The 19,366-nt window shown below is 40.8% G+C and overlaps 1 protein-coding gene across 1 annotated transcript; it reads right to left on the bottom strand.

The window, feature by feature from the left end:
- Nucleotides 1-4,649: 4,649 nt before the first annotated feature.
- Nucleotides 4,650-19,084, bottom strand: LOC139666834 (alpha-tectorin-like; the record flags this gene model as incomplete). Its single annotated transcript, XM_071546169.1, has 13 exons — nucleotides 4,650-4,747; nucleotides 6,464-6,583; nucleotides 7,789-7,873; nucleotides 7,973-8,135; nucleotides 9,046-9,294; nucleotides 9,894-10,057; nucleotides 10,868-11,070; nucleotides 11,739-11,849; nucleotides 12,762-13,042; nucleotides 14,873-15,159; nucleotides 16,048-16,428; nucleotides 17,346-17,545; nucleotides 18,402-19,084. Coding segments are annotated over 13 exons (3,025 nt in total), but the record flags the coding sequence as incomplete, so codon positions are not given.
- Between the last annotated feature and the right edge of the window lie 282 nt (nucleotides 19,085-19,366).

Consider the following 19,366-nt stretch of genomic DNA (forward strand, 5'->3'; position numbering starts at 1 on the left):
CATCAAGGACCCCTAATTTAGTCCATATTAGGGCCACGGACCCCCACTTGATGAGATTTTGTCTCTTAAACCCAAATCTGAGAATATTTTTATCATTAGATATGATTTTGTCCAGAATTCCATGACTATCTGTATTGTAGGTAGAGAGATAACAGTGAAACTATGATCAAAACAGTCATTCTTCTACATTCTCTAATTGTGTTAACTTCTTGTAAATGAAATAATGCTGAAGTCTAACAATTCATCAATTTGCTGGGGACCCCCTGGAACCCCCTCAAGGACCCCTGGTGGTCCTCGGACCCCGCGTTGAGAACCACTGCGATAGAGAACTGCTATTATCTAAACTCACACTCACACTCATCACTTATGAACGCCATGTTATGCAACAGCATAACTGCTGCTGTTGCATGTTATGCAACAGTACATGCATGCAATAAAAATTCATTAACACCCATTCAAATACATATTGCATTCCCACCTACACACCCCACTACACACCCCACTGCAGACCTACAATCTGTGTGCATACGTCAATGAGGGAATACCTTGAGCAGTGGTCATATTTGAGCAAACCCAGTAGGAAAACACTGCAAGGGAATCCTTTTCTATGAACCTCATGGTTACCCAAACACTACAATGAATCACTTAATGAGGTGCCTTCAAGTACAGTAAAGTAACTTGTGCAGTGAGTCATGCAAAATCGAATACCAACATCGTGTACGGTGACAAAATAAATCACAGATGCATGAAATCTAAAGTACAGCCTGAGAAGAACATCTAATGATTTACGTGAAGCCTGTTAATGCCTAATTGTGAATTATATCATGAACAGCATTCTTCAGTGGATATATTCTGCAAAAGAGTTTATAAAATAATCATGTTGTGCATATTTCATATTAAGGGGGTTGATCTTCTCAGTGTAATCTACATCTAACTGACTAGGAAAAGAAAAGCCTGAAGCACACACACTCGTAAACACACCTATAGAGTTATGTAACCATAGATACGCAACAGGTTTAACATTCAGAACAACAGGGAGGGAAATGAGGACAAGAGGCCGCCTTGCACTTGAGCAATGTTCTGAATACCAGCATGTCAATGGAAAAGACTTGAATGGCATTTGAATAATTACATTTTGACTGCCCTAGATGTGACAGAATATGATTGAACTGGTTGAATTACTTTTGTGTACTGGAACATTTTCTGGTCAATGGGCATGTCTTCTGCTTCCCCATGTAGTGTGCAATGAATATGAAACTATATAACTATATTTTGCCCCATTCATACTACAGTAACTTATCAGTAAGTAGGTACTCTGTCAATGTTTACTGTATTAGAGGTCAACCTGACCTCTAGAGGAACTTTGTATTTCATGTGATTTGACAGCATTGCACTTTTCCATAAACCTCAGCAAACCCCTTTAAACCCAAACCATTAACTATGCATTTAACTGTAATTCCACATATTGTGGTACTAGTTGTTTTGAAGAATAATCATCAGTTTAAGAGTGACTGTACTCTTCAAATGCAGTCAAGAAATGAAGGTCTGGGGAAAGTATGGAATTCTGAATTGACAATTAAATTGCTAAATTAGATGCAGTGTCATATCTTCTCAGCGCCTTGCAGTGTCCCAACTGTAATTCATAATAATTACAATTCATATCAAAGTAGTACTCTGTTTAGCATAATGTTATATAACTGTACATAAGTCCTTTTCTTGAACTATTTATGGCAATAACATGTAAGTTTCATTTTCATGGGAAATAAAGAAACAGTCACCATATTACACGATGCTATACTGTATATTATAATTGTATTAATTTATACATGCTGTGCATCAAATAAACGTGACTCACACTGACTTTGAGAACTTTCTGATTTATTAGGGGAATTACGTGGAATAGAGCTGCTGCTCTCAAAGAACAAAACATCTTTTGGCCATGTTTCCAAACATTAAAAAAAGATATTGATTTAAAAAAAAAAAAAGTCATTACAAATACCACCAAATTGACAAGGACTGTACATTTGTACATAGAAAGTGGCAAAGTAGGCCTACTCATGAAAAAAATGCTACTTTTAGCTGAGAATTTCAATTCACCTCAGTAACAACACTGAAAGTTTATATAACAGGTTCAGTGACATATACTGACATTCACATTGCATAAGGTGCCAAATAGAAAACATTTGATAGGGACCATCCCAAGGTACCTAGAGAACCCAACACTTACTCTATTGTTAATATTTCATTTTGTCTCCACATGGCCATCTTATTAGGCAAAATGATGTTCATAATCAAACAGCCACAGCCAATGATCAGTGTTTATGGCAAGATTGATAGAAAATGCATGCAACGACATGAGAATACTAAGTAGCACAACTGATCAAGATAGAAATAATTGTAATGTTAAGTATTTTAATGGTACAGCATGGCACAACTGATGTATTTCAAACAAGTTGATTGCATATCTTACAGTCACGACACATCTTGGGCGCTAATCTATAACACCAAAATTTGAGTTTTAAGATATATGAGATCAATTCACAATGTTCTGTCCTCACACATAAATAGTCATTTCATTCACAAAATCCACTTTGACGTCCAAGATAAATGGATTCACAATGTATTCTCCCACTACAATCAACATTCTACACTGTTTGCATTATGAAATATACCATCCTGTCAGCAAAATATATGTCATAGAGAGTCATTCTGGAGGGACTTTACTGTTTTCTGATCCATTGCCCCATTGTTGCCCCAAGCTGGTGTAGATTTTATTGGTTTTGTATTATAAACTCTGTAATTAGTTGCTCTGGAGGTCAAGGCAGAACAATCAGGGAGTAAATAGATCAGCTCTCCTCTGGTTAAAGCTAGCCGGTAGACCTACTGTCCACTAGTCAAGCAGACAGTCAAGAGAATTTACATTCACACACATTTAGTTCCAGATATTATCAGAAGCGGACCTTAATCCTGACAAGTGGTGCCATAGATATGTGTGGAAACCTCTGGAATCACATTATGTTACGAATGAAGGGAATAAGTTGCAACCTCGGTGATTCTGATAATTCCGTAAGGTGGGCACAAGTAGGAAAATAAGATAAAAAATAGATTATATCCCTGATGCGTCCCTGATTTTTTCAAGAAAGCGAGTGTATTAGTCAGCCTCTCCTTAAAAAACCCAGTATGGATCCATTGCGCCCACAAAATTACAGGCTAATCACCAAGATCCCCTATCTAAAGTCTTCGCGAAAGTGCTTTCAAATCTGTTCTTGGATGTGGTGGAAAACACTAACATTTTAAATAAATTTTATTCCTGTTTTCGTAAGCTACACAGCGCTGAGTCAGGGTTCTCAGGGTCACTAATAGCTAATCAATAATGCATGCTGCTTCTGGAGAGAGCTCGATTTTGCTCTCACATGGCCATTGATACTATTGAATATGGTTTCCTTCTTGAAATGCTTAGGGCGTGGTTGGGTGTTGTTGGATCCGCCATTGATTGGGTTGATTATCTATTAAGTACAACATTTCCTGTATCATCTGCTCCACTGATGTGCGGAGTCCCCCAGGGGTCTATTCTTAGTCCTATTCTATTTTCGTTGTACATGCTTCCCTAGAGGCATATGATTCGTCATTTTAATTGCGTTTTTTATCACTGCTATGCAGACGATACACAGGTTTATCTATCATTAAAGCCTAATGATTTTAGCAGATTAACCATTTTGCAAGATTAAAGCTATTATTAAAGATAGCATGGCACAAAAGTTTGACCAACTTAACTTAATAAATTCTTGTCATTGGACCATAGCAAGCAAGATTTGGCATTATTATTTGGCAGTATCGGTCCACTAACATCCAATATCATGACCTCCTCTAAAAATCTCAGTGTTATTCCTAATCCATATATGAATTTTGAGCAGCATCTTAATTAGCTAACTGAGCCTTACTTCTTCCAATTAAGAAACATTGCCTAAATCAAATCAGTTTTGTTGTTTCATGATTTGGACAGAATTCTCAGAATCTCTGAATCTCAGAATTCTCAGAATCTCCCTTCATTGGCTACCACTCAAATATAGATCTGATTTCAAAATTCTCTTGATCACCTACAAGGCTTTGCATGGTCAGCCTCTAACTTATATTACTGAGTTGTTTTGTCCTTACTCAGGTCCTCTGAACAGGGCATGTCAGTCCAAGTCCAACTTGAAAACAAAAGGTGATGGTGCCTTTGACTCTGGAACCGACTCCTTGTAACTGTGACTGGCCATCTCAGTCTCTGGTTTTAAGATATTACTTCACAGCCACATTTTCTGTCAGGCAATCTCTTAATATGTTGTGTGTTGTGCTGTGCCTTATGTAAAGGATGTATTTTGTGTCTTGTATTCATCTGTTTTATGTTTGTTTGAAAATATGAAGCACTTTGTGATTCTAGAAAGGTGCAATTCAATTAAGTTTATTTACTTACTTGGTTACTTTTGTGTACATTCAGTCGCACCAATAATATCTGGACTCAAAGATTTGTGAATGTAAATTCTCTAGCTTGTCTGACTGGCAGACAGCTGGTCTACTGGTTAGTTAATGCTGACATTTTGTGCTTCTTCAAGTCTTTTTCTGTTTCTGCTCTCTCTCATTTTCTCTCTTCCTTTCCTCACAGGAGGTTAGGAAAGAAGAAGAGTATGAGCCAGGAGCATGGAGATCACAGCACTGATGGTCAGGAGGACAGCCAGAGGCGTGAGGCTACAACTCGAGCTCACAGCTGTGAAAAGAAGAAAAGAACAGAAAAGAAGAAAAGTTAAACATGTCAGTAGTTATAAAAAAAAAGTATTCAGCCCCCTTTTTGCACATTTTCTTGTGCTCCAAAATTAATCAAAAATACATTCATTTAGGATTTTTGGTCTTAATATTCTCTAATTTTACTCTAATTCTACTAATTTTACTTTTAGTTTCTTTTTTAATTGAAACCACTGGAACTGGAATAAAATGTCACCCATAAGTGAAACAGGTATTCCACATTGTGCTCCAGAATTATGAAGCAAACTACACCCTGCATCCTAACTTGCTGGCAGGAAACTCAAAATTAGACCAACTGAGTAAAATGGGTGCTTTACTACAGAAGAGGATTAGGGCCACATGTGAAAAATGTATTTGAGTTCTGAGTGTAAAGTCAGAATTCTGAGTTTAAAGTCAGAATTCTGAAAATAAAGTTAGAATTCTGACTTTATTCTCAGAATTCTGACATTAAACTCAGAATTCAGACTTTTTTCTCAGAATTCTGAGTTTAAAGTTAGAATTCTGACTTTACTAATCCTCTTCTGTACTTTACTTCGAGATTTTCAGTTGTTGGAATTTTATACTTTTACATAAATATCCTAAATTTCCAACACACTTTGGTATAAAAGAGAGAAAGAGAAAGAGAGATTTTAGAACAAAGATCCCAAATAAATATATGTTGAGTTAATTTTGCAGAACAAGCAAATGTGCAGGGAATCAAGGGGATGAAAAGTTACATAGCCACTGTTTACTACTAGGAAAATTTCCTAAGTGGTACATGTGACTGAGGCTTATTGAAATTTCTGTAAAATTTCACAAGCTACACCTTGTACTATGGCTACATGGCAATGGAAAATGCATTATCTTTCCAAAAAAAGATAACAAATGCAATCTGAATAGAGTGGGTTTTTATATGAAAAGGAGTTCTCCCCTTTGTTTTATTCTAACTGACAGCCTGAAAATGAATATAGAATACGAATACAAAGATGGCCACCTGTGCATTGGGGGACAAATTGTTTTTGCACGGTGTGCTTTCAACCACAACAGTACAGTATCAATGTATATATCAAATGCATGTGGCTCTTATTACTGATTGTTCTGATTACTAGGCTGCAAGTAAATGTAGTTCTTGTAATAACTATCACACAAATTGCAATCTACTAGAAAGGATCTTATACAGTGCTATAATCATTTTTGTGGAAGTTGGTGTTGCAAAGTGTTGGTGTTCAGCGGGCAAAATAATGAGATTTACATATAATTTATATATATGAATAGTCAGTGAATAGCATGGCATTCTGATTTGGCCATTTTGGTGATACAGCATGTTTTTCCCTGTGCAAACCTTTCGTGGATCTGAGCCTCAGTATGTCATTTCAAGCAATGACTGACTGTATACTGGTCTCTGGCAGTGCCATTAAATCATTCACCACTATTCTAATACCTCATTCAATCCCTTGCTCCGGAGTCACTCGGGCGAATCATTAGTCCCAATTCGCTAAGAAGATTAGTTCAGAAGGAACAAGATACTCTCAAATTGCACGTCACCGCTGGACGGTGGAGAGACAGTGGCTTAGGGAATGTATCACCCTGATCTTTACCGGTTGAAATGTGAATTCTTTGATTGTGACTTGATGTGGCACGTAACTTGTTGGCTTTGTGTGTGTGTGTGTGTGTGTGTGTGTGTGTGTGTGCGTGCGCTTACCCCGACAGCTTTTGCCATCTCGTTGCAGCATCCCAGTCACACAGCTGCAGACAGGCCCAGTACCCTTACTGGTGCAGATCTGCTCACAGCCTCCATTGTTGGCCTCACACCAGTCCGCTTCTGAGAAAGAACATTTTTGCTCAGAAATGAGCAAAATTGTCACTCATTTCTGACTTTAATCTTAGAAATTCTGAGTTTTTTCTAGGAAGTTTCGGATTTTTCCCCCCACAAATTTATGACTGAAAAACTATTTCTTGTGTTGCTCTGGACCCCCTGGAGACCACCTGGACACAGCTCTGAGAGCCACTGATTTGCATTAGTGTTTGTTTCCTCTTACAATGAATCTAGAAATAGGCATCAATCTAGAAATAGGCCAAATGTTTATGACATATAGTTATAGGGAAAAAAATTAGACTATAAGGGGGATTTCAAAATGGAGAATTTTTAAAGGACAGGTTACTTCTAGGCTAAAGAGATTATCAGAGAGTTTTCCACAGTACTAGACTTCCTTGTCATGTTTTTGCTATGTAGTATGAAACGGTCATTAACCATTAGCTCTGCTTTAATTAAAGGACTACACTGACTTTTTGGCAGGGACAGTTCCAAGTGGTGCTCACTGCAGAGCCAAATGGATGGAGCTGACCTAGTCCAGCTCCACCTCTAGGTCCAGCCCCACCCCAAGTCACTCATACAACTTGGTAGCGTTAGTTCAGTGAGCACGACTTGGAACGATGCAAGTGGTGCTCACTGCAGAGCCAAATTGGTAACCTAGGTCAAACTTTATTACATTAATTAATCAGATATGATTGAGATTAATTTACAAATAGCCTACATCTTAATGCGGTGGAAAAAAGAAGGCAGGGGTGCACACACAGTAATCTCTCATATTGCCTACTTGTAAGTCTAGTCATGCCGTTTGTCACAGAAACGCTGCTGAACATGCTGGTGGTATCATGAAAAATATTAGAGAAAAGTAAGGTAATATTAGCTATGCCAGCATCTAAAGTTCCATGCAAGTCTTATGGTTACTTTGACCTAACCTTTGCGCATCAACAATAAACTGATTTTTTTCCATTGGGCTTGCATTAACGTTAACAGCCAGTGGGTGGAGCTGGACTAGGTCCAGAGAGGTAGAGCTGGACATTGGCTCTGCAGTGAGTTTGGCTACAGGAGGGGTCATCCACCAGCCAGTCCCTGACCTATATAGAGGATGTGGCTGCCTCCACAATCCCCACTCCATGCGTCATAGTGCATATTGATGTTGGATCACAATCATTCATCAGCTCATTAAACCTGGATTATTTTGATAAAGTGAGCATACTTACCTCTCCTTCTGATGGGTCCCACAGACAATATGTGCTCTTTATGGTCACTGTCCTCTGAGTACATTCTTCTGTTGTGTGGGCAGTTCTGCATGTACAATGTGTATGGATTAATACACAGTGGGCATTCTTATATGAACACTTTTTCTTTTTAATAAAGACTTTTCTAGACCATAGTCATCCTCACCACTTTGCAAGCATTTGTTTCCGAGTCACACAGGGAGACATCACAGTGGAGGTGGACCTCGTCATAATCCCCGATGAACTTGAACACCGTGACATGGAAGCGACAGGTGAGAGACACGCCGTTCTCTGCCATGCCAATGGTGTTGTCCTTGATGTTTGGACACCTAAAGAGAGGGGCAGATATTAAAGGAGTACACCGAGTTTTTGGGAGACTGTCCTGTTGATCAGCTTACCTGTTAAGTGATAAGAACATTCACTCCAGTGCTCCATGCTAACGCTTTAGGATACACTATGTTGAGGGATAGTAGGCTCCATGCTAACGCTTTAGCATACACTATGTTGAGGGATAGTAGGCTACTTGCTAACACTTTAGCTTACACTATGTTGAGGGATAGTAGGCCACTAGCATTATCCAAAATAAGAAGGCAGACCTTATAGTAATAAAAAGTTGTTAGTGGTTCTATTTATTGTATTTTCAAAATGGAATATAATTAACTCAATGCAGTCTGGTTCATTTTTGGAACAAATTCAGATGAGTAGCCAAGTATTCATCCACTTGATTTTTAGCTGTACACAGTCTCCCATCACCAACCAACTTCACTTCCTATGGAAACAGGGAAAGTAGTCCCTGATAGTTCATAACAGTACCTTGGCTGCAAATCATTTTAAATTACTTAGGCTACCAGATAGCTACAAATTCTCATTGTCTCTTTTTTAAGATTATGCTAGTGGCCTACAATCACTCAACATGTATGCCACAGTGTTAGCATGGAGCCTACTATCACTCAACATAGTGTATGCTTAAGTGTTAGCATGGAGCCTACTATCACTCAAAAAAAAAAAAAAGTGGCGCATTACTATTGTATTCATAGGTTTCACTCTCACCACTATTATCTCCCCATGTAGAATGTACATGGTTCTACAATTCAATACTAAATCAGCAGCAACAGAAATCCTCCCCATTTGGGTCCTAGGGACAAAATCTTATCATATAGGGCTCTAATGTGCCCTAATGTGTGTGTATTTGGGAGTCCGAGGACATGAAAGCGTTTGAGAACCCCCGACTTAGCCTACCCTCTCTCTATGATGATGTAGCGTAGGCGGTCACTACTGTAGCGGGACGGCGTGGCCCAGCACATGTTCACGATGAGGATGAGCTGGTTCTCGTCCGCCCCCTCCACAAAGACGCCCACGAAGAGGATGTCCCGCGTGCTCAGCACCACCTCGCCCTCCCGGTACGGCTGTCGGTACGAGGAGTTCTTGTACAGCGCCATCTTGGTGATGAAGTTTCCTTCCTGGGTGGGTAAGGTGAGGTTGATCACACTGGAGGATGGTGGGTAACGAGGGGAAAGAGAGAAGAGAGATCAGGTAAGGTAAAAGCAGAAACCTACACATTTTAGGACGCTTGTGCTTGAGTACTGTATTCTGTAAAAATAGAAAAACTAAATGTAATTCCAGATTTGTGGCTTCTGTATCATCTCCTAACTGTAACCTAGATACATTAAAGTTGCATAGAGCATGATGCTGCATTCATGTCATATGGGAATATCCGGTAAAAAAGACGGTTAAAAGCAACGTGTTCACACATTCAGAATCGTTTGAAGTCACCAAGATGCCATGATTGAAATTTTCAGTAGATTTTGGTTGCCATGGTGTTTTTGTGTTGTTATCACAAAACTATGTGTGAGGTATGATGAAATTCATTCATTTTGTGTGTTTTACTCGAAAGCAATATGAATATTTACTTGTTGGTAGCATTCAGAATTCAGAGAAATCGGTCTCCATTGCCAGACACTGAATTCCTAAGTAGTGTTTACAAGCTGAAAGCGGATATGAACAGTGTTTCCAAGTAGGAAACTGGTATCTACCATCTTTCCCATGGGACATGAATGCAGCATAAGGCTATGTGTGCTCCATCTGACCTGAGCATGGGTTTGAGGACAGTCTCCAGCGAGATCTTCAGGTCCAGTTCGTAGGCACAGGAAAACTCTACGTTGATGGTCTTGTCTCTGGTGATGACGTTCCCGGTGTTGTTCACGCTCTCTATCCACACTGTGTTCTTGTACATGATGTGTGTGCCGTTCGACTGTCAGAGCGGTGACCGGACATTTGGAAAATTCGGAAAACAAAGAAAAAAAAAGTTTGAAAAAAGGGCCATGTAACAACGCATTATGTAATAACACCGCATTATGTAATAACTCGACAAAATGTAATACATTTTCACTTCATTATGTAATAACACCCACATTTTGTAATAATCTGCCGCATTTTGTAATACACAGCCTGAACACAATATGTAATACATTTCCCCGCATTTTGTAATAAATTATTACATATTGCGGTGGTTATTACAAAATACGGCAGTAGCACTTTTTTTTTGATGACTGGATGTCTTCATTCATAAAAAATCGTTATAACATTATAACAACAATGTTTATTTTATGCAAATAGCATATTTTATGCTATTTAGACTAAGATCAGAGTCAACTATAACGCCGGTCTAATGTAATATTTGGGAAGTTTAATTTAGCTTAATTGTTAAAAATATAACATGTGTACAGATGAAGACATCCATTTTGGTTGGTTATTACATAATGCACTGTATTATTACATTTTCATCATAAAAAAGTGCAACTCCCGCATTTTGTAATAACCACCGCAATATGTAATAATTTATTACAAAATGCGAGGAAATTTATTACATATTGTGTTTAAGCTGTGTATTACAAAATGCGGGTGTTATTACATAATGAAGTGAAAATGTATTACATTTTGTCGTGCTATTACATAATGCGGTGTTATTACATAATGCGTTGTTACAGGGCATCCAACATAAAATGCATTGGCTTAACTGAACTAGAAGGCATATGATATGAATTAATATAAGGTCCCTGACCTGTACAATGGAGCCGCAGTGTCCCTTGGTGTTGTTGATGTGGAAGGAGATGAAGTCCTCTCCCTCGATGCCGGGGCAGTGCTGGTCGTTAATCCTCACATCCTCTCTTTCGAAGCCCAGCTGGAAGAGCTTACACTTGGAGATGGAAACCTCCATCTGGGCGTGTTTACAGATCACCTCCGCCTGGATGATGTCATCATCACCTGGGACATAACAAAATCATTCAAACTACATAGTAGGGTCAGACCGATATATCACTTTTATATTCAGTGTCATCCACCTCTGATATGATGGATATGATGTAGTTTGTTTGATTACTGATTTGATATTTATTATCAATGCTATGATCAATGCTACACTGGTTTTCTATGGGAAGCCCTTAACTTGAACTGATTCTAAAGGATTTGCCACAAGTATACATAAAAATGTTTTTTCTTCTTCTTCTTCTTCTTCTTCTTCTTCTTCTTCTTCTTCTTCTTCTTCTGCTTCTTCTTATCATTATCCTGTGTGTCAATGGAGTTTTCTTTTCCCATGATGGTATGCTGTTTCAGAGGCTTCTCCACCCGGACTAGAATTCTAGGGGAAACACTGAGAACTTGTTATTTTGGGGATTTTTTTGTCATGAAAATTGTCAAAATTAGCTATTTTGAATATCAAATCACCACAAAATATCGGCTATCGGCAGCTTCAAATCCAGAAATATCAGTATTGGGCTTCAAACACTTGATATTGGTTGAATCCTATCACATAATAGCATTTACTTGAATTGTGTATGAATTAGTAAAGATGACATCAATATTGGCTCGTCCAGGTTATATGAATATGACTCCCTTTCTCCCTTACACCTCCCCATCCCATATGAAGCACTCACCCCCGGGGCTGCTGGGTAACTCCGGACAGCCGCACAGGTCGCCTCCATTTTCCTGCTCACATGTGTTGTTTGTGCAGATCTCTCCTGCACAGGGGTCGTAGATCCATTCTGCTAAAGACAGGTCCACGCACAATGTTAGCTGTCACACACAAGGCATAAAGCTCATAAGCATTTTATGAGGCAACTGTGTAGTTAATGACATGATATAAAGTGAGTGTAATGTAATACCTTTCTAAATGTACAACTTGGCCGACTCAAAAAAATTTAATATGGAGAGATTTGGGACAAAAAAATGCATCTATGCTTCTAATGGTCTTAAAATCTGATTTTAATACATCACAATGCACTTCAAATAAAGTGTTAACCATAACATTAATGCATTGGCAATGCCATTTTGCGTTAGTCACGTTAAGCTTCCCATCATTCTGACACACCGAAGCACCTACTGTACCAAGACGCAATAAAACCTGTTTTCACCCTCTCACCACTATCTACTTGTGCGGCTAACATTGTGATACTCAAAGCTGCAATATGCAACTTTTTCACATTAAAATATGGTGTGACGTATGGGCGTGGCCATCGGTGAACTGTAGTTGTGGCTATCAAAGTGAGGCTAGCTGCCACAGCACAGCAACAGTGAAGCTAAACATGCGGCAGACAAGACCCGTTCAAAAACACAGCGAACATTAGCATTCGTTTTCTACACTGGTGATGTCTGGCCTCATAGGTCACAGCTGGCGTATAGGTAGACAGGTAGGTTGCTACCCAGGTTGCTATGTAACAAGCTAGCAGTGCTAGAATATCACAATGAGTACGTCAGACAGCTCATCAAGATCAGTGACAAGTATTGGGCCGTGAACTTGCCCAATGGAGGGGGAGTAGGCGGGACTAGCAATACATTTTCACTGCCTCAAGGCAAAAAGTTGCATATTGTTAACAATCTGATTGACTGTAGGGAGACTTGCTATGCCATGTTTGTGTCATGTGTCTGTCAGGAAGGCTGGCGCCTGGTGGTGCCCTTACAGCAGTTCTCTTGGGTGATCCACTTGGTGGTGAGGGAGCCCAGGGCGCGGCAAGCCTCGGCATAGGCTGCCAGCGAGCCACAGACCTGAGCCTTGCGGTGGTTGTAGCAGCCGTCCAGGTAGCAAGACTGGTAGAAGGGCCGGGGGTCCAGCAGGCCGTGGCAGGGCTGGAAGAAGCCCTTCATCTCGGTCAGCTTCTGGCAGCCGTCCTCACCTTGCAGCCCCAGCACTGCTGTGTTTTCACAGGACTGGGCCAGCGCCACATACTGGGTCTCATCACAACTAGAAGAGAAAAGTCTGGAATCATAGGGAAATTTCCTGCTAAACGAATATCAAAACTGCTGGTCAAATGTAGGGCTGAACGATTTTGAAAAAATATCTAATTGCGATTATTTTGACTGATATTGCAATTGTGATATGATTTGCGATATTAGAAGGAATGATCATTTTTACATCATTATTCTCATTTTCATTGAAAAACGTATTAAAATGATTATGGTGTGATTTTTGCGGGGATCTGTACCAAACAAAGATGTTTTCTTAAGTTTGTAGAATATGATGTGTAGGCCAGGACATCTCTGCAGCACCACAATATTTCATTTAAAATGGTATTTTGATACATTTCACCTTCAACAAATATTGCGTCTCCTGCGATTTGAAAATTGCAGTAGGCCATATTGCGATTTCGATAAAATTTCGATTAATTGTTCAGCCCTAGTCAAATGTCAGATTCCACCCTCCATTATGAGACCAGAAACCCACTGGTCTTCTAGACCCCAGACTTTCAGACACCCTGTATATGGATAGCTGAATGTTACAGAACAGATAAAGAGATACTAGGTTAGGTTTAAAGGGGAAGAATTAAATGTTTTTACTGCCCCATAGCACAAAAAATAGCAAAATGACCATAATGTATCTGTGGGAGTTTGATAAGGTTGTTGATCAATGCAACTCAACAATTACATCTGAGATTTTTGTCTTTCAAATGTCACTTTCTGGCCCGTACTGTTTTTTTGGACTCCCCCACACATTGTGACACATTTTAGCTACGAAGACTAAAAAGCCTTGTCCCCAAACCAAAAAAGCAAATGACAAAGCAATATTACTATTCCAGCATTTAGCATGGTGATATCACCTCTTCACTACATGTTTCTGTTGGATCTCTGCTCTAATTAGCTAGCTTACTCCTCTCTATTGTGAAGATATTGTTACAATTCCTACTGATCGCCAATAGAGGCACATTTACTACTGTCTACATCTAGTTTACATTTCCCCCAGTAATTCTGCAATGCATGCCGCACAAATTAGTTTTTTTTTAAATTTAAAAATAACATAACGTGCACGCTGATATGAAAACACTCAACTCAGCCACAATGAAATAACAAAACAGAAACTTTGACAAAACCAAATTATGCTTTCATGTTTACTGTGATAGATTATCTACCTGGGGTTATTTTCCATGTCTATTGAAGTTCTTTTTCATACTGTACAAGAATGAATGGCAACAAATTAGGGCTGGGCGATATGGTTGAAATCAATATCATGATAATCATAAGGATTCTTCTCGATATCAATATATATCACGATACGGTTCATGTCTGCAAAATCACGTTAAATATTCAAATTAATGTTCATCTCATTGAACCGAATGGTAATGTTAGGTGTGATGTCAAACAAAACTGAAATTTTCTAATAATATTCCTACCATACCTCATTTTATGAGAGTTTTTAAGTAAAATTTGCTTGTCATCATCAATTTAGACAGCAGAAATGTGTGTCACAATATTAAAATATCTTCATATCATCACGATATGATTCCACTGAAAGACGATAAACGATAATATTGAATTATTGCCCAGCCCTACAACAAATGTCTTCTTCTAAAAACGAGCCCTGATATCGCCAACTACGCTGACTGTGTGCAGAAACCAGCAGGAAGAATCAAAAGGAGAGAGGCAACCTAGACGATTGGCACAAACTTAAAATAAAACCCACCAGTGTTATCCTTTAATGCCCCTTTAAATCAGATTTTGTGAATGACCTCCAAGCTGCTCCAGAAGAATACTATCATCAGCATACTCTCCAGTCCGCCGTGCCTCTGCCGAGCCTCACCTGTTCTGCATACCGTTGGTCTTCCAGCTCTGGGCCAGCTCCAGGGCGCTGACAGCCGGCTTGCCTCTGGAGGTGGTGTAGTCGTCGCTGGGGTCTCCATTGAAATTCCCGCACAGGCCACACACCTTGTTCTGAAGCCGCTGGCCCATGGTGATGCTGAGGGTGTTGAAGCGGTTGTAGCGGACCTGGATGTCCTGTTGCGTGTCGATGACCAGGAAACCTTCAGAGGTAGACAGACGTGTCGTTAGCCCCGTTACAAAGGGTACTGATACTGGTGTGCCGTTGACCTGTGAAGAGAGAGAAAAGATAGAGATTCAGATATTAGTGGTGTGAAACACGCATGATCACAAAGCAGCATGTGTCTTTTTGTTTGAAAAACACAGTAATCTTCAGTGACGTTATCCCCTCACATCCTGTCAAATACTCTCAATTCTGTGTCTCTCTAGGGCAGTGGTTCTCAACCTGGGGGTCAGGACTCCCCAGTGGGTCGCAAGATAATTTTGGGGGGGTCGCGGGGTGATTTATGGAATAGGAAAAAAACATATTTCTACTATACAAATGTTTTATCATGTCTATTTTTTCAGATTTTTCCTTAATTTTTGCTTTTTTTCTTGTAAAATACTGAATTGTTTTTAGCCTCTGTGCCTCTTCTGATAATGAATCAAATGAAACAACCTGAAAAGGGAAAATCATTCATTGGTTTAAACTCTATATGCTTGTGACCGGGATGAGCCAAAAAGGTTGAGAACCACTGTTCTAGGGTGTGACTGATAAGGGATTTTGAGGACCGATAATAATATTTCTTGACTGAATCTGTGATGATATTCAATATCTTTAAATTTGACCATATTGATATAAAAAAATTGAAGGATTCTGTATTTCCCCCCAATAACTGTATTGAAACAGCATTTAAGACACTAAAACTCTCTATTGAAACTACTACTACTACTAATATGTTACATAACTTAAGTCAGTTCAGGTTAAAGGTTTCCCATAGACAACCAGTGTAGCACTGATCAATTCTACAATATATATGCAATCAAACTGAATTATATTGATCATATCAGAGGTGAACGATATCCAATTTGTAATAAAAGGGCAGTATTGGCCTGATAGGGTTAGGGTTAGGTTAGGTTTAGGGACATACAGTAATATCGGTCTAACCCTTCTCTCACCTTGACAGTGCTGCCAGAGATGAGTATATTCTCCTCGTTGATGTAGAGATAGATGTGGGAGATGGTGGTGAGGTTGGGCGTGCTCCACTTATCGAAGTTGGCGATGAGCTGGAAGGAGAGGTCGGGCAGCTTGTGGCAGTTCGTGGACAGGACGAAGGAACAGGAGGCCGGGAGGCGCAGCGAGGCCCCGTCGAAGGTCCTGAAGACCCCGCCGCCGGACGCCACGCAGTGTTGGGAGCGCCGGGCGAAGCAGCCCCGCACGCCGTGCCGCAGGGCGCAGTCCTCGTCGCCCTTGCAGCGGCGCGGGTCGCACTGGATCAGGTTCCGTCCGATGCACTGGCAGCGCTTGGTGCAGTCGCTGTTCCAGAACAACTGCTTGGGCTGAGATAAAGAGAGTAGAGGGAGGGTGAGGGGGATAATGCTGAATATGTACTATCATAGAGCCTGTTGTGAAAGTGCTGTCACATCTACTATAATGAATGAAGTAGGGTTCGACCGATATGGGTTTTTGAAGGCTATCGATGCCAATATCTTTGGACTGAACCTGCCGATATTCAGCATCTTTAAATTTGACCATTTGCATGCCAAAGATTTTCATGGATTCAGTGTGTCCCCCAGAGTTGTATTGCTGTCTTATTTTGTGTAGAAAAACCTCTGAAACAGCATTTAGACCAGTGGTTCTCAACGAGGGGCCCGGGGACCACCAGGGGTACTTAAGGGGGTTCCAGGGAGTCCCCAGCAAATTGATGAATTGTTAAACTTCAGCATTATTTAACTTAACACAAAGTTAACACAATTAGAGAGGTAGACGAATGACTATTTTGATCATAGTTTCACTGTTATCTCTCATAATTCTGGAATTCTGGACAAAATCATATCTAATAATAAAAATATTCTCAGATTTGGGTCCGAGAGACAAAATCTCATCAAGTTAGGGGACTGTGGCTCTAATGTGTAACTTAGGGGGTCCTTGATATGAAAAAAGGTTGAGAATCACTGATTTAGACCATCATGTGACACTAAAACTCTCCACTGAAACCCAGACTAATGAAATTATTTTTGGTGGGTTAGCAGCTCCTCAAGGCGAGGTGAGGCACTCCTGAAGCTGCTTCAATGTTTTAAAAATGGAGGAACCACCATGATATCAGAGGTAGATGACATTAACTGGCCGATGTGTGAATTTTAACAAAATCGGTCTAACCCTAGAATGACAGCTTACATCTATCAGCTGTATATTCAAAATTCAATTATGCCATTTTTCCCATTCAGTTCCGTGGATCGCAGATTGTGAGACTGACCTCGTAGTACTTGCCATCGGTGTAGCAGCCACAGTTTTGAGGCAGGATGCAGCTCTTGCCGTTGAGGACATAGCCCTGGTCACACTGGCACCCCTCTACACAGTCCTGGGTGCAGTCCCTCTGGCCGCGGGCAGGGGCGCACTGTGGCGGGCACACCGACATGCAACTGGAGTAATGGCTGTTAGGTGGACAGCTCTGGACTGAAAGCAGGCAGGTTGGCAAAGACATTAGCTGACGATTGCACTGACTACATTGTACCACACAGCAAATTTTCCAGTGTTAATAAGTGTTAATGTTTCAGCGACAATTATTCGGAATTGCAAAGTGTTGATTGAATCCAGCTAATATGGAGTGTTAAATTCACTCTGATGGGTGAACAGTGAAAGAAACACTCGCATAGTGTTGATTTTTACATATTGAGTCAAATTAACACTGCAGATTTTGCAGTGTACCGTTTTATTTAGCAGAAACAGCTTTTCCTGATTATCGACTGTGGACATTTAATTCATTCATTCATTTGTGAGTTGACACAGGGACTGTGGAGAATTGCATTAACTCCCCATTAGCAAATTTTCTTCTGTACTTGGATTCACACATGTACATTGGAGAGGTGAATGTGCTAGACCAGCGGTTCTCAACGTGGGGTCCGGGGACCACCAGGGGTCCTTGAGGGGGTTCCAGGGGTCCCCAGCAAATGGATGAATTATTAAACTTCAGCATTATTTCATTTACAAGAAGTTAACACAATTAGAGAATGTAGGAGAATGACTGTTTTGATCATAGTTTCTCTGTTGTCTCTCTACCTACAATACAGATAGTCATGGAATTCTGGACAAAATCATATCAAACAATAAAATATTGTCAGATTTGGGTCCGAGAGACAAAATCGAATCAAATGGGGGTCTGTGGCCCTAATATGAACTTTTTTTGGGATCCTTGATATGAAAAAGGTTGAGAATCACTGTGCTAGACAACTTCACAATAAGTAGAAGTCTGGAAGTGCAAGACCCTCGCAGTTACACACATAACCAAAGACATGCCCAGACATGCACTCACCACAGGGCGTGTCACTCCTCCAGCTAACGACAGGCACTCCTTGGGTCTGACAGGTGCTGGCGTAGATCTGAAGCCAGTTACAGATTGTCTCCTGGGCGCCCTGGTCCAAGCAAGTGTCCTGCAGGCAGCTCTGATAGAAGAACGCTGGCGCCACCTTGCTGTGGCAGCGTGCAAACACACCTCCTCGATCCACTATCAGCCCACACAGCCTCACCGCCTCGGGCTCCACAAACACGTACAGCCCATCCCCGATGTGGAAACGGATGCCCGTGTTGCCCTCGGCGACGCCGTCCTCGGCGCCGATGTTCATGTTGGCGTCCGCCACCATCAGAGGGACATCGTTCGCCAGGCTTTTCTCTCCCATGCCGCAGCGTGGGCAGGAGTCTCCACAGCCCACCTGGCAGAAGGTGTCCCTCTCTGCCCAGGCCATGCCCCAGTCGGTGGTGGTGAGGGTGGGCGGGTATAAGGGCATGCCCTGGCACATGCCGCAGGAGGTGTTGTAGAGGTTTTGGGGTAAAGTCAGCAGGAGGAGAGTGTTCCAGTCAAAGGCCACCTTCAGGCCAAAGTCTGTCTCCAGAATTAGCTGCATGCCAAAGGTGAAGATGTTGACCTTCCCCGGGCCCAGCTTCAGAGGAAGGTACAGACGCTCCTTATTTACCTGGGCAGACAGAGATGAAATAATACTGGTTTTTATTCTTTATTAGGATCCCTATTAGCTGACACCGGCCACTAGTCTTCCCTGGGTCCACACTCACAGTCATACCTGAGCGTTTTTCATACTAACTTAGAGTCTCCAATCCACCTGACTTGCATGTCTTTGGACTGTGTGAGGAAACCCGGGCGAACAGAGGATAACATGCAAATTCCACACAGAAAGAACTGTGAATGAAACCCACATCCTTCTTGCTGTGAGGCCACACTGCTTAATACTGAGCCTGTGTACCGCTTCTCTTGCTTTATGACTA

This window comes from Centroberyx affinis, unplaced genomic scaffold (assembly GCF_046629955.1).
Source record: "Centroberyx affinis isolate AG114_WGS23_722 - 3 ecotype Tasmania unplaced genomic scaffold, CSIRO-AGI_Caff_v1 ptg005150l_1, whole genome shotgun sequence".
Taxonomy (NCBI): domain Eukaryota; kingdom Metazoa; phylum Chordata; class Actinopteri; order Beryciformes; family Berycidae; genus Centroberyx; species Centroberyx affinis.